Source organism: Nyctereutes procyonoides, unplaced genomic scaffold, assembly GCF_905146905.1.
Source record: "Nyctereutes procyonoides isolate TBG_1078 unplaced genomic scaffold, NYPRO_anot_genome, whole genome shotgun sequence".
NCBI lineage: Eukaryota > Metazoa > Chordata > Mammalia > Carnivora > Canidae > Nyctereutes > Nyctereutes procyonoides.
The window spans coordinates 32472762-32497210 of record NW_026575047.1 but is presented as its reverse complement, the minus strand read 5'-3'; the positions used below and the strand labels follow the sequence as shown (position 1 = coordinate 32497210).

Below are 24449 nucleotides of genomic sequence, written 5' to 3'. Positions count from 1 at the left end.
GGGTTTTTGTTGAGGTTGTTGGTCATGTGTCCCCTGTGGCTGACTTCGTCTCCTGCCCCTCCGGAAGTAGAGTGATCCCAGCTGACCCAAGACCCCTACCAGGAATCACATCGTCTGCATGGACTGGCTGGCTAGCTGGGGGCACAGGGGAGCAGAGGCACTCTTACCAGGTGGGACCTCCCAAGGGCTTAGAGGTGACCTTCCAGATGCCAATCTGGGGCTTAGCATTTCTTTGGAGTGTGCAGAGTTCAGACAAGCCAGACCTTCTGAGCTGACCTCTTACTGCACAGTCACCAACACTTTGTGTTTCCAGGAGGAGGAGGAGGAGAAGGAGGAGGAGGAGGAGGAGGAGGATGGGGAGGGAGGTACTTGCTGTATTCTGGGCCAGCCACTGTGCTGGGAGGTTCATGGCTATCATTTCATTTAACGCTTGTGATGACCGTGGATGGAAGGCATGTCCCCATTGTACAGAAGGGACACTTGTGGTCAATAAATTGAGTCACCAGCTCAAGGTCACACAGGCCCCTCCACCTGAGGGTGACCTGGGCCATGGCTGCAGGCCACTGTCTTTGGAGTAATGCTTTAAGCATGTGGGTGTCTCTTGTAGGAGACTGGCTGGGAGAAGTTGTGGCCCTTGCTGGGGCTGGCCCCCTGCTTGGCCCAGGAAGGGCTCTGGAGGGGGTCCGACAACTCTGCAGGGTCCTCTGTGCACCCTGGGAGAGCCACAGCCCCCAGTGCACACTTCCCTGGGTGCCTAGGGCAGCAGCTGGACGAAGTTGACCAGGTGGCCCTGGAGCTGCCTCCTCTGTCTGCTGAGAGGAGGGTACGTGGCTCTCTGTCCTGCTGGTTCCCCACAGGCTGCAGGCAGATGCTGCCGCCGCCGCTGCACATGGCCTCTGCTCCGTGTAGACAAGAGCCTTTACCTATTGTTTGTCTTCAGTCTCCAGAAACGTTCACCTGATGGATTTCAAAGATGTCTTTGGCATTGGCTTGGTTTGAGAAACTTGGTTGTTTCACCTCCTTGACGGTGGGTTGGAGTGAGCAGGGATTGTGACCTCTGCCCTCCAGCTGCCCACCTAGGACTGCCCGGAGTCTCCTGGACTCAGGAGCTCTGCTCAGGGCCAGGAGACCTCAGTCAAAGTCATACCCTGGGCCACTCAGCTGCCGTGTGACTTTGAGCCTGTGGCTGTCCTTCTCTGGGCCTGTGTCCTGTTCACAGAAGGGGTGTGTAGGAGGCCTGAAGGAATCTGCCCTGTGTGGTTCTCATAGTGGGGTCTGGGGCTGAGAGCTCACGCAGGGCTGCGGCAGGCTCTGGGTGAGGTCGGGCGGGTGGACATTTGTGCGCTCTTACGGCGGCCTTCCCTGGTCCCCACTCCGTCTGGGGCTCGAGCTCGGGGCTGGCCAGAGAGCTGGTCCGACACAGTCCTGGCCCTTGAGGGGCTCTCAGGGGGGTCTCCTCACGGTGGAACAGGTGTCCCAGGGAGCGGTGGGCGTGCAGAAGAGGAGCAGAGGCGGCGTGGTGGGCTGAGGGGGTCGCCCAGCAGGCCATGTGCCTCCTGTCATCTCCACCTTCCCAGGCTCCTCCTGTGCAAAGGGGGTGGATGACCACATCCCTCCCTGTGGGCTCTCCTGGGCCTTCCCGTTGGCCCACTGTTGTTGGGGACTCTGCATTTATTCCCCAGGTGTTGGGGAGCCCCTGGGGTGGTTCACAGGGCAGTTGCATGATTTGAGAGAAGAGGAACCTAGTAGAGGGACACAGAGATGGAAAATTCTTGATTCCCAGGAAGACTTGATCTTCTCTGGGTGGTCCCGGCTCCCTCTGAACCCTGACCCACTGCCGGAGTTGTGGGTGCAGGTTGAAGACGGCTCTCCCCTCACCTTGTCCTGTCTGGGGAGTGGCTGCTGGCAAGCAGTGGGGACCACATGCCATGGGGCAGAGCTACCGCCCAGGCTGGAGGCCAGGCTGCCCCTGCCACACGCAGCTCCCACACTGTCCACACATTTACTGCCCTGCGCCTCAGTCTCCTGCTCTGGAAACATGGTACATGTTACATGTTGGGGGGATCAAGGGTTTAGTACATCGTGCTCAGCACTTGGTTAGTATGACATCTGGGGGAATAACAATGATGTGCTATTGTCACCAGTCCTGTTATTGTCACCTGATATCACAGACAAATTTGGTCTCAGAGATATGAACTCTCAGAGATCGTCCAAGGTCCAAAACCAGGAAAGGTTGGAGGTGTCTGCAAGGTCGGATCTCTGAACTTCAGCTCAGAGGCCATGTCTTTAGGGACACAGTTTGGGAACGGAAATCGGTAGGCTTTCAGCTTAACTATTCCATTGTGTCATTGAATCAGCCTTTGTTTATATTCCAGGAACTTTTTGCCGTAAAAATTTTTTTTTTCAATCAGATATCCCCACTTTCATGACTTAAAAAGTTATTTGATGTTTACCGAGATAGTTATGTTGTGTCTTATTTCTTACCCCATTTCTGTACTTTGTATTAAAATATTCCTTGTAACATTTAAAAATAGAATTCCCTTCCAGATTGCCTGGATCTTGTCCGCTAATGCCTCTGTGCACTTACTCTTCTTTAAAAAGCTTAATCTATCATTTGGGCTGCCTTTGGCAGGAACCAAATGTAGTCAAGAGTCATTCAGAAAATCAATTTAGAGCATCAGATTCTCTAATCTGACAAATTGGCATATAAAAGTGTTATCATTTTGTGCCAGGACCCCCTCAAGAATAAATGAGGGCCCTCGTTTTTAAGATATCAAATTGTAAGATTTTCTCAGATCCAAAAACACATTTTTTTTTTTTTAAACAGCACACAGACGCTTAGCGCTTCACAGAAGAGCCCCGCTCCTGGGACATAACCCCAGGGAATAATCCAGGATGTGTTGAAATAATGAAGATTTTGTTTATGACGGGCAGAGGGGCTCTGAATAGCAATATATGGGAAAAAATGAATTTCCAAAGCGCATAGCGCGTAAGAGGCACTCAGTGTTTGTAGAAATGCCTGACATAGTTCAGCCTAACGAATGGCCCGTCAGCAATGCCACGTGGCCTGGATGGAATGTCACACAGCCGACAGGAAATGCCGACCATCGTAAATGCAGAATGGGATTTTGTGTACAGGCTGTCACTGCCGCCCTATGAATGTGATCACATTTGGACAAAGGCTGGACAGACGAGTGTAGAAGATGATGGGGCCCAGTCGATGGCTGAAGCAGAAGCTTCTTTTCTTGCTACTGTTGTAGACACTTCCCGTTATTTTCCTCCAATATCTTTAAATGATTCCAAGAAGAGTGGAGGATGAGTTGGCATATCAAGAAGGAAATTTCATTGTAAGTGGATTGGTAAACTTCTGGGATTTTCCTACGGATAAGTTCCAGGTCCCAAGGGTAGCCTAAGCGGCGCAGCCCCCAGAGCCATGCCCAGACCCTCTGACTTTGCAGCTCACAACCCCACCCACCCCACCTCTCAGGGGCCTGCTCTCCCAGGCCCTGCCGATCTTCCTCCAAGATGAGGCAGCTGCCGGGTTGGACAGCTTTTCAGAGCCACATTATCTGGTCTGCAGCAAGTCTTTTCATGTTATTATTTGTCTTTTTTCTATTTGGATGTTTTCTATTTGAAATGACATTTCTGAGCTTCAGAGAGGCTTGGCATTCTCCCAAATTGGAGAATGTATGCACCCCTGTGCTTCACCCTGGGCCCTGGCAGACAGAGGTCAGCCGTGGGCAGGGCCTGGTCCTGGCCAGCGACTATCCTGTCCTGTTCCTAGGAGGTGCTTGTGTGTCATTCCCAACAAAAATCTAGAGTGCCCCACGCCGCCTCCCCCAACCCTCCGCACTCTCACTGTGTCAGGAACATCAGAGATGGTGGGCATATGAACCCGCCCGGGCATAAACCCAGCCAGGCCCCTCTAGTTCCCCCATCAGATACAAGTTCCTCAATTAACCTAGAAGACACAGCAATGTCCTGTCTGGTCCCCGGGTCGCTTCTCAGGGAGCCACATCTGGTATCATTAGTTATGGCAGTGGCCTGTCGCCAGCAGCCTCTGGGGCGATTGGCACTTCCCCTTCCTACACCTGCTGCTGCTAATGGCCCTACCCTGCTCCCAGCCTGCAGCCTGGGCTAAGGGTGGCTTGGTCACCTGCCTTGGCCTCTGGAAGTGGGCCCAGCTGAGGGCTTGCTGAGCGGCTATAAAAGCAAGAACATCTATGGGAGGTTGACAGGGCCTTGTATGCCAAGGTGAGCAGCAGGCAGCCCTGCCCCTGTCAGGTAAGCTCTGCCCCTGCCAGGTAAGCCCTTCCTGTGGGGCACTTCTAGGGAAACAGGCCTCCTTTAGTCCCAATGGTTATAAACCAGTTCTAAAGACTCCCCCACCCTCCCTAGTTGGGAAGAGAGCTGCTACAAAGGTCCTACCTTGTGCCATGTTAAAACCTCCAGAAATAAAACCAGCCAGAGCCATGGTGTCCCCTTGGTTTCCCAGAGCTGGAAGCCAGTAGAAGGTGCGCGGGTAGTTGACCTGGAGTCACATTGAGCCAGCTTTGTCCTTGATGAGCAAATGAGCAAATGACCACCTGTTCGACTCTCAGTTTCCTTGTTTGCCCTGAGTGGCTGGTGGAAGGAGAGTAGAGGAGGGGAGCCACCACGTGTCTTCACCTGGGGGCATGAGCTGCCCGGCTGTGACTGAGGCTGCCTTGTGTTACTTTGTCTCCTCGGGACACCGCTGTCTGAGGCCTGGACCTTAGGCCTGTATTCCTTCTGTGCTGCTGCACCGAGTACCCAGCTCCCCTGACTAGCACTCAGGACTGATGGCCGGGGGCTCTTCCTGAAACACCTACTCTCTGTAGCCCCATACCCTGTTCCTCTTCCTTCCCCTTTCAGTGCCCATCCCCCTACCCCTTGATTCTCTGTGAGGCCTCCCAGACCCCCCAGGCACCCTTACGTACTTCTCTAGGCTTCCCTGAGAGCACATCCACCTACCTTCCAGAGCTCTGCGCAGGCTTCTAGCACCTTCTCTGGGCTCCATGGGAGCCCCTAGCATGCTAGGCTCTGAGATCTCATAGAAGCTGCTCTAGGCCCCAGAAGCTCCTCTTTGGGCTGCATCTCTGTGGTCCTTCAGCCCCAGATGCTGGGTTTGTGCCCTCAAAGGCAGCACCCTGTCCTGCTCCACAAAGATGTGGCAGGGACATCGTTCACTCAGAGTGGACATGGGCACAGCCCAGAACAGGATCTTGGAGGCCTCTGTCCCCAGAGGAGTGGGGATTAACACCTTTGCTGCTGGTCTGTGAAGAGGTCTTGAGAGGGTTGGCATGCAGGAGGAGGGGCCCGGGCAGCAGGGGGCCGCTCCTGGAATCCAGGGGAGGGATACTAACTGGTGTGGAATCATTCCAAGATCTGAGCAACTAGTACAGACCAGCAGGCACCACCAGCTGCAGTCCCTGCCCATCCTCGTCTGCATGCTGAGCCTAGCACAGAGACTGTGTGGAACAGGTGCTCAGGAAATGTTGGTTGAAAGGACCTCTCAAACTGAGAACATTCACTTATTTTTTTTAAGATTTTATTTATTTATTTGAGAGAGAGAGAGCGAGCACGAGGGGAAGGGCAGAGGGAGAGGAAGAAGCCAACTCCCCACTGAGCAGGGAGCCCAACATGGTCCTCGATCCCAGGACCCCAAAATCATGACCTGAGCGGAAGGCAGATGCGTCACCCACTGAGCCACCCAGGTGCCCCTGAGAGCATTCACTTATGTCAGGTATTTCTAAGGGTAACACAGGGATTCATTGGGAAGGATGTGATCGTCATTATGGAGTGATGAATCCAGGTGGCCAGTAGCCAACTTGAGCCGAAGAGTGCAAGTTGTCTTGCAGGGTAATCTGCTCCCAGGCCACACCCCGACTCCCATCCCTAAGGTGTTGGGAGAGCTGCTGCCAGAGAGACTGGGGCTGTTCTGCAACCTTGCCTGGCCCAACTTCATTCTGGAGAGATCTGCCAGCGAGCATCACGCCACCTGACACCTGCGGGTGCAGAGGCTCAGCAATCCCAGGGCAGGGCGGCTGGGACCCACATGTAGAAGGGCTGGCTGGGAGACTGGGCCTGTGAGACAGGCTTGGGGTGAGGGTGTGTGCTCTGGCACCATGTGGCCATAGGGACACCAGCCCTGCAGGCCTGCTGGGAACACAGCCGGGTGGATGTCAAACAGGCTTGAGGTGAAAGTGCTGTGAAAGCCAGAGATGATGGTGGCTCAGACCCCTGACTGGGACGGGCTGCAGTCCACACCCAAGGGCTGACCATTAGCGGGTGCCACCCTCCAGGCTCTGCCAGGAAAATGGAGGCGGGAAGTCCAGCTGCATGGTGGTGGGGTGCTGCACCACGTGAACACCTCCACGGACATCGCTGCAGCGCTCAGGGACAGCCTGGGTTCAGTAGTTGCCGTGTCATTGAGTACCAAGAAGGCACTCCATACTCCCTGAGCCTCGGTCTCCTCACCTGTAAAATGGGAAGGTATGCTCCTGTTTGGACGTGGTTTTCCTGTGTCAACGAGTCCGTGTGTCTGTCAGGCATGGCATCCAGTGTGTGATAAGCATGTGGTTTCACTAACTGCCCCCTCCCCTCTCACTCAGAGGGGCCCACTCTCCGGATCCTGCCCAGTAGCTGCGGCGGACTCACCAGGTGCCTCCCCTCCCCACCACCGTCTGCACCCCGGGGACAGTGCTGCCCCCCTTCTCTCCTGCCGATCCTGAGTCGGGGCATTCACAGACAGGGCAGGAGGCATGGCCCCCGGTCGTGGGTCCCATGAGTCGTCAGTGCCTGAGAACCGGAACGGCCCCTGTGTGAAGGCGGCTCAGCGTCCGTTCCTCCTCATCGCACATCACAGACGCTGTGCACGGCTGGAATCCCACCAAAGCTCAGAGCTGCTGCCGGCTCGTGCCTCGAACCCGTCACCTTGTCTGCCGGGAGAGCCCATGGTGGGCGCCCAGATCTCCGTACAGCTCTGGACAAGTTCCTTTCCTAGCCGGGCCTCAGTTTCTCTGTGTGTCAAGTGCAGATGGTAATTCTGACCCTGTGGACTGGCTTACAGGGCTCTCCTCAAGATTCCCTGCAAACTGTCAGGTGCAGAGCCAGTACTGCTCCTCAGCGTCTATGCAGCCGTGCCAGCTGTGCCGCAGCCCAGGGTGGGTGGTGGTTTGTTGAGGCCAAAGATCTGGAGGGGCACCTGTGTGGCTCAGTGGTTGAGCGTCTGCCTTCGGCTCAGGGCATGATCCTGGGATCCTGGGATCAAGTCCTGCATCGGGTTCCCTGCGGGGAGCCTGCTTCTCCCTCTGCCCGTGTCTCTGCCTCTCTCTCTTTGTCTCTAATGAATAAGTAAATAAATCTTTAACAACAACAACAACAACAACACAAAAAAAAAGAAGAAGAAGAAAAGACCCAGAGACAGCAATTGAGACATAGGTTTATTGGGGGAACTGATGTACAGGGGGAGTCCAGAGCATCCGCTGCTGGGATCAACGTGCCGCAAGTTTTTATATCAGAGCAACTTCATCTAGCAGCCATGAGTGGCCTTTCCCTCTGTGCGCCGCCAGCATTTCCAGGGACTTTAAGGCCTGACCCCTGGACACTCTTCATTATAAGGGAGATGCTCTGGGTTGGCACCCCTGGAGCGCCTGACACTGAGCACTGCACAACACACATTTCACTGCACATCCCCCTTGATGGGAGGACAGGATCTCTGCATTCTCATGACAGTGGCTAACGGGGGCATTCAGGGTGTCCAGCGCCTGCCACATGGTGCCACCCTCGTTGGAGCGCATGGGTGTGTCCAGAGAAAAGGCCACATAGAAGGGCTGTGACAGCTCCCTGCGGGCGGTGCAGAAATGTTGGATATTCACCTGCCGTCACCACGAGCACACCTTGTGCTCTCAGCTCACGCGGGTGTGTGGCATCTGTGTCATCAGCCCCGTTTACAGATAAGGAAGCTGCACCTCACAGAGGTGGTGCTGTGACCCTCCCAGGCTGCGCAGGTGGGCGCTGCCTTTCACACCTGCGCTGGGTTTCCAAGCCAGCGGGGGGAGTTGGCTGGGGGCGGTGGGTGCTCATCGGCATGGCAGGGAGGGGCGGGAGCTGAATATATGTCCCTGCCAATGAAATAATTACAGAGTATGAAAATGGCTCAATTAAATCATTTTTTAAAAAGCGAATATGTACAAACACTCGGCAATTAGGCAGCCGATTTGCGGAGAGCGACTTTCCAGCGGCGCCTGCCTTCTCTGTTTCTATGTGCCCAGGTTTAGAGTCTGGTTTTTTATTTTTAATTTGAATAAATGCAGATTGGAATAATCACTGTCTGCATTCCCAGAGGCACTTAGGGAGCACTTGGAGGTGGTAGGGGTGCTGAGCGCTGGGGAGGGACCTCCCCCCGGGTGAGGGCCAAGTGTGGAGAGGCTCGGGGGTCCCTGGGGCAGCTAGGAAGGGCGTGTGGGGCTAGAGCCCCTGGGTGCTGGTGCCACTGCTCAGATATGATAGTGCCCCATCCCCACATTTTTGACAGGAAACTCCCATGGTTCAGAGAGGGAAAGCTCCTCACCTGAGGTCACACAGCCTCCAGGTCTGACACCAGAGCACGTCCACAGAAATCCAAATAAGCATTTGTTGAGTGCTACCTGGGTGCCCGGCCTGTGGATTCTTGCATGATCCTGGTGACTGTCGTCCTCACTGCATGATCTGGACAGACTTCAGGAGGAGGCAGGGTGAGTTTCAGGGTTGGTCTGAGGTCCTGGGTTCTGACCTGTCCCCACTGACCAGCTGAGCACTCAGGCGAGTCAGGCTCTTTCCCTGGACTTATGCATGGTGATAGATTCCATTCTCATCCCCCGCCTACCCTGGGGGTCCACCGAGAGACAGACCTGGGTCCTGCAGTCACAGAGGTGGGGATCCAGCAGGGGCCAGGCTGGCCCATTGCGAGGTGACCAGGTCAGAGCAGGTCAGCAGCTGTTTACTGCAGGCCTTGGCCATCGGCATTCTCATACACGGAGTGTCAGGAGCCAGTTCCTGGCAGCAGGTATGCAGCTGGTGGCCAGCAGCTACTCAGCCAGCATGGGGAGCCATCAGACATGGACGGGTCCCTGTCACTAGGGTCATGCATAGCACCTCAGTCTCCCCGTGTTCTTGTCACCTGCTTCCCACTCTCTGAAGGAAACTCACTCCGAAGCCTGTGCACCTGAATCCTAGCCACACATGGAAATCTTCCTAGGGGCACAGCTAGGGGAGGGGACAGCAGGACTGGGTTTTGCCTCCTTGCTCTACCTCTGACCAGGTGCAGGAGTCCACATCTCCCCTGGAGAGCGGACTGTGGGGAGATCCAGCAAGACCTAGGAATGCAAGGTGTCAGAGCTGATCCGTGGAGCACAGGTGCATAGAGTGTAGGCCTGCTCGGCAGCCTGTAGTGGGCCCAAATAGGCTCCCCGAAATCCTTGTCTACCCAGAACCTCGGGATGTGACCTTTTGGGGTATAAGGTCTTTGCAGATGTGATTAGTTAAGGATGGAGATGAAATCATTCTGGATTTAGGGTGTCAGGTATCCTCATTTATAGGAGAGAAGTGTGGACCCTGAGACACACCCAAGGGACTGCGTAAAAACAGGAAGAGGCTCATTGTGCATGTTTTCTGGGGTCCCTTCCCGCCTGCCGCCTTTCTCCTTCAGCGTCCATGCCAGGCCAAGAGCCACCTTCTGCCAAAGTTCTGTTCTCTGACCTCCGCTGCCCGCTGGCCTCGGGTGTGCCGGCCACAGTCCCACAGGGGCTGTACAATGCCAAGAGTGACCTCATGCCAGCTGTGGACTTGGTGATGATGACACATCCCTGTAGGCTCATCAGCCATGACAAATGTACACTCTGAGGAGGAGGGAATAAGGGAGGTCATGGGCATGTAGGGGCAGTGGGTACGTGGTGCATCTCTGTACCGTCCTCACACTTTCGCTATGAACACAAAACTACTCTAAAAAATCAACTCTATTAACTAAAAAAGAAATAGGTGAAATTGGTCTTAATAATATATTTTATTTAACTCAGTATATCCAACATTTTATATCGACATTAAAATTATAATGAAATATTTTACATTCACTTTTATCCACCCTCTTTCAAATCAATATGTATTTTGCTTCTACGGTGCTTCTCGACACGGACAAATAGTGCCCCCCAGCCTCCCGTGACAGGCGGGACCAGATGTTTCCATAGCTTGAGGACCGTTCACATTCTGTCCCGGCCCACCTGCTCAGCCTCTGGTCCTGTTGCCTCCCTTATGGCCCACTATGGCCCATCAGCCGCCAATATACTGCTCCCTGCCCTGGTCCCCTATATGCAGACCTGGCTCAGGTGTCCCCCGGTTCTTGATGGAGCGCGTCTGGCCTGTACTGGCCTCCCCCTCCCTCCTCTGAGCCTGTGGCCCACAAAGGCCCGTCATGGATGGGTGGGGAATGGAGAGGGGTGGGGAGGGGGGCATGTTGGGACCGAATGTGAATGATTCTGGAGGGAGAGTTGGCAGGGTAGGGTAAATGGTTGGACGGGTGGTGGGGGCAGCTGAGGACAGTTGGGGGCAGAGGGGTCGAGGGAGGCCCCTGGCCCGGTCGGTTTCACATCCCCCTGAGAGTCTCCCAAGGTTCTCTGGATGTGTCCATTGGCATCACTGCTTACCTGGAACTGCCTGTCTGCTCTTCTCTGTGTCCCCAAGGGCAGGACAGCATGTGTCCTGCTTACGGTGAGATGAAGGGACCAGTGCACAGTGGGTATTCCGTAAACATGTGTGCCATGAACAAACTTGACCCAGTGAAGAAATGTGAATTCCTGCTTGTAGTGTGGAGCTGGAGGCTTTGAGGAGCTAAACAAATACTGGATGAAAGAGTGAGTGAGTGAGTGAGTGAGTGAGTGAGTGAGTGAGCTGAGGGCCCCGCCTCTGGCAAGAGGCCTGGAATCTGAGGTTCACGGCTAACCGGGGAACTGGATCTGCATTGTCCTATGGGGTGAGGCATTCCTGATGCCTCAGTCACTGGTGGCAGTGGCAGACTCATTCACCTGTCCCAAGAGGAGGAGGGAGAGCTAGCCTGTCCTCGAGGCCTTTGCACCTGCTCTCCCCTCTACCTGGAATGCTGTGCTAGTTTCCTAGGGCCACCGTGACAGAGGACCACTCACTGGCCTGCCTGAAATAACGGAAACATATTCTCCTGGCTGAGGATGTTGGCAGGATTGGCTTCTTCTGGAGGTTCTTGGGGAGAACCTGTCCCCGGGCCTGCCCTCAGCCTCTGGCTGTGGCCTGCAATCCTTGGCATCCCTTGTCTGTGTGCACCTTCACACGGCACTCCCCCTGTGTGTCTGTGTGTCCCTAGGTTGAAATCCCCTCCTCTTAGTACTCTGGTCATTGGATCAGGGCCCACCCAGTACTGTGTGATGTCCTTGTCACTTAATTACATCTGCAAAGTCCCTGTTTGCAAATAAGGTCACACTCACAGGTTCTGAGTGGACACAAATTCTGGGGGGACATTACATAGCCAGGTACAAATGACTTTGCCCCAGCCAGGCACATACTCCCTTCCTTCCTGTCTCTGCCCAAACATCTTGGTGTCCAAAGAGCCTTTTCTGACTCTCTAGACAGCAATCCCATGGACTGCTCCAGCCCAAGCCTGACCACACCTGAGGCTGTTATATTTTTCTTATTTATCACCTTCGTTCCCTTGTCCCACTAGACCTGCTCCACCTGCAGGCCCACACTAGCAGGTGCCCTGGACAGTGGGCAGGTGTGAGCAGATCCTGTGACCTGGTCAGGGAAGGTGAGGGATGGGATGGTGGGGAGGGGAGGCTGGATCCTGGGGAAGCACCTAGGCTGAGGCAGGTGGGTGTCAGGGATGGATGACAAGGTATCTGGGAGGCAGAGTCCATGGGCAGGTCTTAGACTCAGCTTGCTGGTGGCAGTAGGGACAGCAGAGGGGCCAAGAGGCTCCATGCATCAAACTTGGAAACACAGCCGTTGGTTTCTGTGGAGACTCGAATTCCCCGGGTCTCTGATCACTCCTCTGCTAATGGGCCTCTGGCTCCCTCCTTCTCAAAGCAAATCAGTTCTCTGGGGTTTGGAGAGTAAGTGTGTCCTGAATCACCCCTCCGGGAGCCCTTGTTGGTTTTCTGGAGCAGGGCTTCCCTGGGGAGTCCAAGGGCAGTCAAGGGCCCACTCTGGGGAGGGGGCTGGCCCCTACTAGACACCCCTGAGAGTCAGGGGACAGCACTTGCCCTCTGTCCTGGTCTGGGAAGGCCCTTGGGGCCCTGAGGCCAGCAAGGGACTTGGCCTCTGGGGACAGGTGGACAGGTGACCACTAGGCACCAGGGCAGTAAACACAGCACGTCTTCCTGGAGCTTCAGTTTGTCTTGAAGATCTGGGGGGGAAGTCCGTTGGTGCAGAGACTACTAAAGATGTACTGTGGAAGGCACCCGACACGTGCTGATGGTGCAGGCATTTATGACGAGCAGTCCCAGGTGGTCCCTGGGTCCCGACAGCACTGGGCAAGCCTGAGAAACACCTGCCTCGTGCAGCCCCTGGAGGGGGAAGGGGGTGTGGGGGCCTGATGCCAGGGTTCCAGCCGACACCCCCCTCCCCCTTGCACATGCCACAGATTCTCGCCCAAGGCCCTGGGGCTGCACTCCCGCCAGCAGGTCTTGGCTGGGAGGAGACAGAGGTGATTGTGGGGAGGCCTGGGCCCTAGGGTGCCATGCACAGCAGGAGCTCAGTAGTAGTGGCTTCCACCACAGGCCCTGTCCCCTGGTGGGTGACTTCCCTGACATATCAGAAGAAGGGGCAGCTCAAGGAGAGCCCCAAAGCCGAAAGCCCTGGATGTTCCAGTTTGGGGTTCAGGTGGACCCGGCTGGCTCTGGCTTGCAGCCAGGCTTGCTCTGCAGTCACAGCACATTTTGATGGTGTGATAATAAGGAGCATTGGCTTTAGGGTCACTGAGGTTTTAAGCTTCAATGTGGAATTAATCCCACATCCCGATGTATCGGTTGCTTCCAAACAACCGATGTGGAATTACCTGACAACTGATTTGTCTCCCCCTCTCACTGCACAGACTGGGGGTTTAGAGCCCCAGATCCTGTCCTGCACCCCTCATGCTACAGACAGGGATGTGGGCCCACAGTGAGGAGCATGTGCCCTGGTGGGAAGCCAGCGGTGGTGGCACTCACTGGCAGACACAGGGCCAGGGGCCTGGCTTCCAGCAGCACCCAGAGCTCCATCCTGTCTGCTGTCCCCTGCCGTGTGGTCAGGGGGGAAGGTGCACCCTCCCACCCCCCAGGAACATTCGGCGGAGCAGACAGGATGCCAGCTGTGAGTGGCACAGGCCAGCTCGGACATCCTGAATCAGCCACTGGTTAGCAGAGTGATTTCAGGCGGGAGCTTACCTGCGCTGAGCCTCCTCCTCATCCTTGGGGCACCTGCAAGAGAGACATAGTGACCTAGTCTTTAAGGGTTTTCGAGGAGTCGAAAAGATGGAAGGACAGAGTTCCTGGCACACGGGAGGCCCTTCATAAACAGACACACGTGTGGCCGGTGGGCTAAGATAAACTTAGGGACAGGACAGAGGGCTGTGGAGGGCCATGGAGGAGGGGACCCCGTGGGGAGACTGGCTGGCATTCACTGACTCCACGCGCAGTTCCAGACCTGGAGCACTTGGCCACGCTGAGGGAGCCCCGTCTCCTCCCTGTCACCTGGGGCATGCTGCTCCCGGGGAGGGCTTGTCGTGGGGTGCTATGTCCACACTGGTGTGCGGCCCTTGCTGGCTGCCATGTGGGCTGGGTAAACCTGCACCTGGAGGGAGGGACACCTGGCTGACACCTGTTGTCCTGTTCCCCCAGGTCCTCTGACTTTGGCACATCCTACACCAAGCTCACCCTCCAGCCTGGCGTCACCACAGTCATCGACAACTTCTACATTTGTCCGACGAACAAGAGGAAGGTAAGTGGCACGCTGGGGCAGCTGCCCACTCTGCACGGCCGGGCTCCAGCCTCAGGCCCCTGGCCAGGGTGTGTGACATGACAACCTCTCCCACGACACCCTTTCCGGTTCCACTGTGACCTGTCCTGCTGACTGTTAGGATGGCCAGCTGGGCTGTTGGTGGAAGGCCGTGAGCGCTTGTGCGGGTGCGTCTGTCTTCTGCTAGCCCTGCAGACAGCATCCAGGGCAAGGCAGCGGGGCCGGTGGGTGCTGCGGAGTGGAGGAAGGTCTCTGCTTGGTCTCTGGAAGGCAGTTGTGAGCAGGTGCTGTCTTTGGCAGGTGTTTTTATTTGGTTTTGATTTGGCTTCAGTTTTTCAGTTGAGCCGTACTGTCTGTGTTCTTGGGCTGAGCGTGTCTCCTGACTGCTCTTTGCCTGGCTATGGCATCGGGACAGTCGTTGTTCCCAGGCTGCCTCTGCCTGCCCGGTTCTGGGGAACACCCATGTGTAAACTTGTGCTTGCTTCCCAGCCACCTCGGACCCAGAACAAGGTTGGAGGAGGCACCAGGGGGGTAGAGAGGACTTGTGTGCTTGGCTGTGTCTGGAGAAGCAGCTCAGTGTCACCAGAGGGGACTTACTTGGACAGATCAGGTGCCTCACGGGAAAGGGGAGGTAACCTCGTCTGGCACAGAGAATCAAATCATGATGTTGGAGATTGGAACCCATAGCCTGGCGCTCCCTCGGTATGAGGTGGGCCCACGGCACTGACAGTGGCTCTGATGACTTAAATGAAAGGTCCAGGGGAAACAGAGCCTGTGACATCCTCTGTGTGTCCCCAGCCAGGAGGGTCCTCAGGTACCGGGGAAGGGGCCAGCACCGTCCCTGCAGGCCGTGCTCGCCTTTGGAAATGAGAAGTTGGGGAGCAATGAGGGAAGGCGTAGAGCAGGCTTTCTGAGGCTGTGAGATCAGGGAGGCCTTTACCTGGAGGCCGGGCAGGATAGTGGTGACAACAGCCAACAGCCTCAGTTTCCTGGCCTGTGGACAGGAAGGATGAGGCATGTAGTGGGAGGGGGCATAGTGAAGGGGCTTCTGGATTGGCTCGGGCCTTTTGGGCAGGCCAAGGGTGACATCACTGTGGGTGACCTGGAGATGTGTGGAGCCCGGGGGATGGGGGGGCTCTGATTGGGACACTCTGCAGAGCCTCCCCTGCAGGCAGCACAGGGGCAAGGAAGCAGCAGGGAGACGGTGGTGTCTAACACAGACAGGCCCACCTGGCTCAGTTGGAGCCCATGAGAGGTTTTATGAGGATTTGCATTTTAGTCTGAAAATATCAATGGGGGTAGAAGTCTGGGTCTGGTGGGGTCCTGTGGCAGCCCAAGGGTTTGGCCGACACTGGAAGAGTGGAGTGTGTGCCACACTTGGCAGCAGGTCCTGCTGAATGAGTGACTCCCCCAGAGCTCCCCTGCACCTGGCAGAGTGGGAGAGCCTCCCACCTGCTCGAGGCCTGTGTGTGCACAGCCCGGGGCTCCTTCCTGGGGTTGCTCTGGTCACCCTGCATGTGCCTGGAGGCCTAGGGGACGGCGCCTGGGCAGGGGGGGTCCTGAACTCAGTCCTGCTTTGCCATGTCTCCCAGTAAGGAACCTCCCTGACGTCCTTTCACTTCTCTGAGCCCAGGGCAATGATTGAGGAGTTACGTCCTGCTCGTAATTGTCACTGTGGGGTGGGGGGCTGCACAATGGGTCCCAAAGGTGTCCTCTTCCCAGTCCTGAAACCATGACTGTCACCTTACATGGCAAAAGAGACTTCAGAGATGCAGCTAAGGACTTTGAAAGGTGGTCCTGGATCCTCTAGGTGAGCCCCTGTCATCGCAGGGCCCACGCCAGAGGGAGGGAGGGGGCGGGGGCGGAGGCTGGGGATGGGGGAGGACACCTAAATGCTGGGAAAGGCCAGGAGAGTCTTCACCCCTGGGGCCTCCAAATAGGAGTGCAGGCTGCAGATGCCTCAGTTTTATGCTTCTGGCCTCCACTGTATGGATAACTTTCTGTTGTTTTAAGTTGCTTGGTTGCAGTGACTTGTTATGGTGGCCGCCAGAAGTCATGCAACATCCGTTCTGAGGGTGGACTGGAGGGAGGCCAGCTTCCCCTCTCCCTCCATTGCCCTGCCCAGCCATACCCACTCTGGATGGAATCACCATCCTCGGCCCCCTTCCCATGGGCCCTTCTTCTAGGACTGGAAAGCCCAGTCACGGATGCAGGCAGGGCCCAGGCCTGTCCTGGGTCTGACCTCTCCCATGGCAGCACCCCTCGCCCCCCAACACACCTCAGGATGGAGCTGACCCTCCCTCTGGTGGGGATGAAGGTACTAATAGGCCCACTGAGGCACATACGAGCCCACAGGATGGGTGTCTGTCTCAGAGGCAGGCGGGGGCAGCAGTGAGGGCAGGTGTGTTCCTCTGGGCCTCGGGAGCTGGGCAGCAAGGAGTACCCAGCACAGCTGACTGGAAACACTGGGAACTGGAAGGAAGTCGGGGTACGTGTGGGCCGGGCAGGAAGGCAGCCCGGAGATTGACTCCTCTACTTCTCTTGCTGGAGTGTCAGGCCACCTCCATAGCCCCCCAGCTCTGTGACCTTGCCAAGTCCTAAACCCTTTGCTCCCAGTTTCTCCTTGGTGGAAGGGGGGTAATAGTAGTATCTATGCTGTCAGGTTGATGGGCTTAAATGAGGTGCTGCGTGTCAAGTGCTCCGAACATGGCCTGGCTTAAGTGAAACCCCCACCTGTGTTCCTAGGACCACTGTCTTTAGAAATGCAGGAGGTCCTCTCCTTACCAACCACCAGAGATTGTGAGGAGGAGAGGTGGTTCTGGGGTGCTTCATACTCACATGGGGTGGCAGTTGTCAGCTGTGTCTGTTGGGGAACAAGAACCGGCCCGGAGAATGGGGGCCCTGTCAGGTGTCTGTGACAGGTGTCTGACCCAGGTGGCCACAGGTCTGGGAGGTAGCCAGCAGAGGCCTGAGCTCTGAGCAGCAGGCTGCAACCGCTTGGCAGGAGGACAACCCTGGGCACTTATGTCCATTTTCCCTGCCTGTGTTCCCTGTCCTCACATGGGGTCATACCAGCTGAGTGTGGACTGCATGAGTAGATACGTGGGAACTACTTAGATGGGAGCCGGGGATGTGGTGGTGCTGTGCCTCCTGGAGCCGCCCTGCAGGAGAGGGGCCTAGGTGGGGGCTCCATGGGATGTGGATTGGAATGCACTGAGAAGCAGAAAGCCCCAGTCACTGTCACAGCAAAAAGTGGTGTGGAGTCATAGCATGTAGGGGACAGGGAATCTACGGTGGCTTAAATAAATAAGATTTATTTATTTATGAGAGACACACAGAGAAGGGTAGAGACATAGGCAGAGGGACAAGCAGGCTCCCTGTGGGGACCTGATGCAGGACTCAATCCCAGGACCCCAGGATCGTGACCTGAGCCAAAGGCAGACGCTCAATCACTGAGCCCCTGAAGTTTGGTCTTCAAACTTCTGAAGGAGCATCTGAGGGAACAGGAGCAGCCCGTGCAGACCACTTGGTGGAGACTGTATCGTACTCACCTCCGTGTCCTCGGCTGGGCACAGTCCTGAGTGCTCAGCCAGCCCTCGGGAAATATGCCACGGGCTGGGCTGGAGATGGGGTGCTGCCCTTCGGGGGAAGGGATTTCTATTTCCTGTGAGGTGTAATTGTCCTTCCATCTCTGTGCTATATTATTCATTCATTCATGGCTTCTTGATTCTTTAGCCACCCCACGGTGATTCTTCATGGTGTGCCAGGCCCTGGGCCAAAAACAGATGTCAATCATATCCATTTATTTTTGGGGAGGTGGGGCACAACTTGGGGGTTTATGCCATCACCTGCACTACCCAGGTGAGAAAATAGGCTCGGGGAAGCTGGGGGATGTATCCAGGCTCTCCCAACTGGTAGGTAGAAAAGTGTTTACTGTTCACCAAAGCAAGTGAGTGTGTCTCTGTGCCTGGGTCTGCTAGATGCTGGAGCACACTGTGTCTTACCCTGAGCTCACCAGGCACCCCGCAGCAAAGTTCTGGGGAGCACATGGGATTCCCCAGGTCCATGCAAGCGCAGTCCAGCCCACTTCTCTGGAGGGTGGAAATCGGCAGTTCCTTGACATGCCGGGGCTGGAGCGGGCCCAGTCTGAGCATGGCTGAGCTGGGCAACTCTGGGCAGATCCTGTTTCTTCCCCAGGCCTGTTTCTCCAAGGAGGTTGAACTCGAGATTCTCCAAAGCCCTTTCCAGCTTGGATGTTCTAGACTCCTCTGCTCCTGTCCCAGCAGGAAAATGGTGGCTGGGGAAGGAGACACATGTGAGGAGAACTCCAGTTCTGCGTGGTTCATCCCGGGCCTCAGCTGGGCCCCCAAGCTCCCTCTCAACACCAGCGCACACCCACTCAGCAGATGTGGGTCGAGGCCCTACGACATGCCAGGCTGTGTGCTTGCTGCTGGGGCGGGAGGACCCTTCATCCAGTTTTATAGAAAACAAATCTGGATTACATATTTATTTCTTCAGAGTAGAAGCCCCTCGCTGGGCCCTGGGGTGCAGGGGTGAACTGGACAGACAGCTCGAACCTTCTAGAACCTTGAGGGTCTGGAAGAGGGCTGAGGAACTGAACCTCTCCTGCCATGGTTTGTGGGAGGAAAATCAAGAGGACTTGTTCTGGGGTGAGTCTGAGCTGAGAGAAGATCGGGCCCTAATTTGCAGGGGTGCCTGTGGATGTGTGCCTACCTCTTCAGTTAGGGTAATGGATAGACTTTGCAGGAAGATGTGAATCCTATTAGGAGTCCATTTAGCAATAATTACAGGCCAGGCAGCACTTTATAGCTTAAGAGACCACTTTGCAACCTGTCTTACAAAATGAATTCCCTTTTATTTTTGCCTCTCCTGCAGTAAAACAGAGCTCCCTGGCCTCCCTGTGCATGGGTAGGGCCTTCTACTATTGTCACGGCATGACCTCTGGCCCCGAGGGCCCTGATGATCCCCAGACATCCCCTATGGGCCTTCTGTCTGCAATCCCCACCTTAGCTCCAGATAGCTGCCTATTGCTAACTTGGCCACAGATACCACAGTGCACAGGTCTAAGGTATGAAGACATGACCCGCGGGAGCTGGCTGGGGCATGGGATGGCTTTCAAGCATCGTGGTTTATATTAAAAATTCATATGAATGTTCATTTTACTCCATGCTACATCAGCGGTGGTTTGAATACTAAAAAGACACACACATTTTCAACAAAAAAGTCTTTCTCAACCTGGTGACCCAGGAGATTGCTCCCACTTTAAACACCAGGACCCCTGGCCCAGGCACCACCATGTCTCCCCATCCCAGGGGGAGGCACATGGCTTCTAATTTGAGACACACAGGGTTGGGACAAGATGTCCATCAATACATCCATGTGTTCATTCTGTTCACTCACCTGAGATGTTCTGAGGAACTGCCACGTGCCAAACACTCAGGATGGAGAGATGAATCAAAACAAAATCTTGCCTTCAAGAAGCTCAAAGTGTCTCAGAGAGCAAGAAATCCACTCAGCAGAGGCAGGACTGATAGTGATAAAAAACGCCCGAGTTTCTGAAAGCCCTTCGCATGTCAGCTTGGTATAAAGAGGTTCAGGTGTGTTGTCTCAAATCCTTGCAACGGCACTGCCAGCTGAGGCTTTGCGCATCGCCCGGGTGAAGGAAGTGAGGACCAGAGGGAAGCCGTGACCTCCCAACCACCCTGCAGTGAGCAGCAGAGTCTGGATTTGCCCCTAGGCCCAGGGACCCATGCTACTTTCCACTAACCTCCCCCCCCACACACACACAAACACAAATTCTCTGAGCAGCTGTGCTCGGATGCTGAGCAGCCCGTCCTGGGGCGACAAGGGTGCCCCCCCAGTGGGAGGGAACCTAAGGTAGAGGGCGAAGGCCTGGGAGCCAAGTCCAACCCCGGTGCTGCCATTCAGCTAAGCTCTCTGCGCTCAGGGCTCTTGCCAGGATGACTGGGTGGCGCTGCCTCGGGGCCTCACGCCCACCTGGTGCACCTGCATCCTGTGGCCAAGGTGAGACCCAGGCTCCTTAGTTGTTCTACGGCCTGTGGCTTGTCTGCGTCCTCTGGCAGTTGCAGTGTGTCACAGGACAAAAGTCACACTTTGTTCTGCTCTTTGTACCTGGGTGTCTTCTCTGGTCTACGTACGTAGGTCAGCCTTTCTTGTTTCCAGCTCACATTTGGCTCCTCGAGCTCTCTTCGCTCTGCTGGGTCTGGGCCCTCGGCTCAGTTCCTTGGCCTGCTAGCCTGTAAACCTGGTCTCCAGCTGAGGGCCAGCTGGTGGGGAGGCCCTGCCCCTCCGTGGTGTGGAAGTGCCCGCCCTCCTACTGTGGAGGCCCTGCCCTCCCCGTGTGGAGGCTCTGCCCCCTGGGGTGGGAGCCCCACCCCCCTGGTGTAGGAGCCCCTCCTGATGTGGAGGCCCCACCCCTCCCTGGTGTGGGAGGACCTGTCCTGGTGGTGTGGAAGCTCCATACCCTCCCTGGTGGAGGCCCCGCCCCCCAGGTGTAGAGCCCACCCCCTCCCTGGTGGAGAGCCCACCCCCTCCTGGTGTAGAGCCCCACCCCCTCCCTGGAGTGGAGGCCCCGCCCTCCTGGCCAGAGCCCACCCCCTCCCTGGAGTGGAGGCCCCGCCCCCCTAGTGTAGAGCCACCCCCTCCCTGGTGGAGGCCGTGCAGCCCTTGTGTGGGAGCCCTGGCCCTCCCTGATGTGCAGGCCCTGCCCCCTGGCATGGAAGCCCCGCCCCTCCCCCGTGGAGGCCCCGCCCCCTCCCCACAGTGGTCCTCTTGCCCCACCCCTGCCTTGTTTCCTATCTGGGGCCTAGTCGTGGTAGTCCGCCTTCCAGGTGGAGCCAGGGTTAGCCCAGGCCCTGTGGACGTGGCCACTGCAAACCCTCTTCTGCGTTCAGCAAGCACCCGAGTGGGTGATCTCCGGCTCATCAGGTCCGGGTTGGAGAGCACCAGCCCCGCCTCTGTGTCGTTGTGGGCTGTATCCTGGGGGATCCTCAGGTGCGGTGCAGGGGTCCTGGGAAGCCCGTGATCTTCGCACATGTTTACAGGTGTCCCGAGCAGCCAGCAGGTAGCTCTGCTCCTATGGCCAGGCAGCTCCCTGTTCCCAGGCCCAAGAGTGAAGAATGTGTCAGGAGGAAGGGGCCCAGGTACAGAGTGGGGAGACCCACTATTGAGGCGGCTTGGATGCCAGTGTCTGCCCTCTGCTGCCCGCGTCTCTGTGTGTGAGATGGGTACAGCATTACCCACCTCACGCAGTGGGTTGGAGGTTAGATGACATGGTGCGTGACATGGCGCAGCAGTCGGCCTGGTGGCAGCAGAGATGAAGTGTTGGGGTTCTAGAGCACCGAGGAGGCCATGCCCCTGCCGCACTGAGCCAGGGCCAGTGCATGTGGCATCCAGAGCATGGTACCAGCACACAACTGGGACCTCACCAGTACCAAATCTACGCCTTGTGTGCATCTTTCCCATGAGTCTGGCCCCATGCTTTGAAAATAAACCCATCCTGTGTTGGCTGCATGGCTCTGACACCTGTGGAGTGACACCCAGGTGAGAGATGGTGAATGTGCAGAGATCATGGCAGGGGGCAGGGACAGGGTGGGAAGACATTTTGCGATTTAGGTGCCCCCTACCTTCTGGTATGAGCAGTGGGTGAATGGGGTGCTATTACCTAAGATGGTGGGCCCTGGGGAGGAGGCAGCCCAGAGCACCCCTGCTGTCCCCAGGCCTCACCCCTGCCTTCGACTCAGCACTTAGAGTAAACCTGAGCTGGATCCTGCAAGGTCTGTGGCTTAGGAGGGCGGGGGAAGAGCCCCTGCCTGACGGAGAGACAGACCAGAGAGCAGAGCTCTGCCAGGGGCTGAGAGGTGGGCACGGGGCTAAATGGGCCTTTTGTTCCAATCACCAGTGCTCTCCATTCCCCTTGAGAGCCAGGCATCCTCCTCTGTCCGGAAGAAACTTGGCTCAGTTGGGCCTGTTGATGTACAGAGGCTTTTGTCTCAGAAATAGAGTGAACCCCTGGCATGTTCAGCTAATGGGCGGAAGATGACTCCCTCTTCCAGCCCATAGCTGTTGTGGGAGAGGGGAGAGAAAGGGGCCTCGCCTCTCAGAGAGCGTATCTCCTGGGCCTCAGGGCTCTGCAACTGATAAAACGCAGAAGGAGAGAGACTCTGGATTCACTCTGTCTTTGGAAGGTGGTATAGACCGAACACCCCGGAGACCACAGCCCTCAGTGAGCATGTCACTGCTCACCGCAAAGGGGCCCAAGCGGTTGGGGTTCTACTGAGAACATGGATGTGGGGAACTGTCCTGGATTGTCCAGGGGGCCCAAGGTAGTCAGGGCAGGCTAGTAAGACGAGGCAGGAAGGTCAGAGTGGGGATGGGCCCCTGGAAGCGAGGGTGGGGGTGCAGGCAGGAGAGGGAGGGAGACAGGAGGATACCCCACTGCTGGCTGTGATAGTGGAAGGTGCCAGGGTCCAAGGGATGCACATGGCCTCTAGACACTGGAAAACACAAGGGATGAATTCTCCCCTGGAACCTTCAGCTGTGCCAACACCTCGACTACAGCCCCAGTGAGACTGATTTTGGACTCAGAATCCATCACTATGGGAGGATGCATGTGTACTGTTTAAATTTGTGCATACCCAGGATCCCAGAGTCCCAGAGCTGGGGGACCTAAGAGACACCATGCTGTCTGTGGCCCCTGGAGAGCCAGCCACCATTGGGTTCCACGGGGCCAGGTCGCCTCTCCACTTCTTGGTTCTGTTACCGTCCACAGCCAGAAAAACACACAGGGTTATAGGGCTTCTCTGGGGAATGGAGGGAGCTTTGCAACATGGGGGCCAGAGGGGGGACAGTGGGGCAGGCGTGTGCTGGCAGGTAGGTAGGTGGTGGCCCTGTGCCGGCAGTAAGGCCGGGTGTAGAGCTGGCTCGGGCAGCAGGCATCTCTGGTGGCCCCCGGGGTGTGGAAGGTGGGGCTCATAGCACAGCCCCGGACTCCGGCTCGCCTACATCACAGAGAAGATGCAGCTCCTGGAATAAGGCACAACTGGGACTCGGGAAATTTCCTGAGCCCCTCTGAGCCTTGCCCATAAAGGCTGAATGAGATGTGCTATCTGTGTGCTGTGTGTGGATTCGGACACTGAGCCACTGCTGACTCGTGACATTGTTGCTGAAGCCACAGAGCATCATCCCACCGAACCCGCAGACAGCTGGGTGCCACAGGTGTCCTCGTCCTGCAGCTCAGAGAGGTGACGTAGCTCCCAGGGTCAGGGTGGTATGGGCAGTGCGGCGGGGCTGGGCCCCCACGCAGGTGAGGGTTTTTACCCACCCTGCCACCTTGGCTCTTTGGAGGGTTTGGGGAAACACAGACCGCGGACAGCCACCAAAAGTCCTCTGTATGTATTTTCTTAGCATTTGCTTATCACCAAACGTTGGCAGTTGTGTTCTTTAATTTAAAAAACTGGGAAGAGATCGGAGAGGGAGACAAACCGTGAGAGACTCTTAATTCTGGGAAACAAACTGGCTCACTAGAGGGGAGGTTGGCGGGGATGGGGTCACTTGGCAATGGGCATTAAGGAGGGCACGTGGTGGGATGGGCACTGGGTGTTATACCCAACTGATGAATTATGGAACTCTGCATCTGAAACTAGTGATGTGTTATATGTTGGCTAACTGAATTTAACTTAAAATAAAAAAAAATTAAAAGGTACTGATCATACCCCCTCCTCCTCTCTTATATGAATATCCTGATATCCAGGAATTTGGCAAGTCCTATGGCTTCTCCACGAGGTAGGGCTGCCCATGCCCGTGCTGAGAGAAATCGTCAGATACTGCAGGAGGCTTAGGGACCGTGCCGTCTCGAGTGCTCCCGCGGGTTAGTGGGGAGGCTGGGACAAGCCACCTCCCCTCCCTTGGAGTTAGTTTGGTTGGCAGTAGGTTTATCACATCTATCTACTCCTACAGTTGGTCTTCTTTCCATGGAGGTCAAGGGAGGGACCTGGAGGTCGTGTTAATTCAGTGGGAGGGAATGGCCTGATTGATCAGTGCTGTTGACCCTGGGTGCCAGAGGGACAGAGTGGCAGTGCCCATGTCACATAGCAGTTGTCCATCCTCATGGGGCCTTCATTTCTAATGTTCTCTGTTCTAGTTGTCTGCCTTTGACGAACCTGTCGCGGTGTAAATATGCACCCTAACACTGTGTGCTATGTTAGGACTCCTTGGATTACAAGTAACATATACCACTCAGACAAGAAGAGGAACATACTGGATAATGTCGCTGTGATGATCAAGGGTATCTTCCTTCAGCCGTGGCTTGATCCCAGGGCCTCTACTGGTGACTGGTGTCTCTCCCCCATCTCTCAGCCAGCCTCTCCTAGGTCTTGACTTCAGTCTTGGGC

General features: G+C 56.2%; 1 protein-coding gene across 1 annotated transcript in view; it reads left to right on the top strand.

Annotated features, from left to right (window-relative positions):
- SORCS2 (sortilin related VPS10 domain containing receptor 2) overlaps window positions 1–24449 on the top strand; it is a 459873-nt gene that overhangs the window by 262496 nt on the left and 172928 nt on the right. Inside the window, exon 3 of the mRNA XM_055326673.1 lies at window positions 13899–13998. Coding sequence (XP_055182648.1) covers window positions 13899–13998 — 100 coding nt within the window. The remainder of the gene's footprint in view (window positions 1–13898; window positions 13999–24449) is intronic.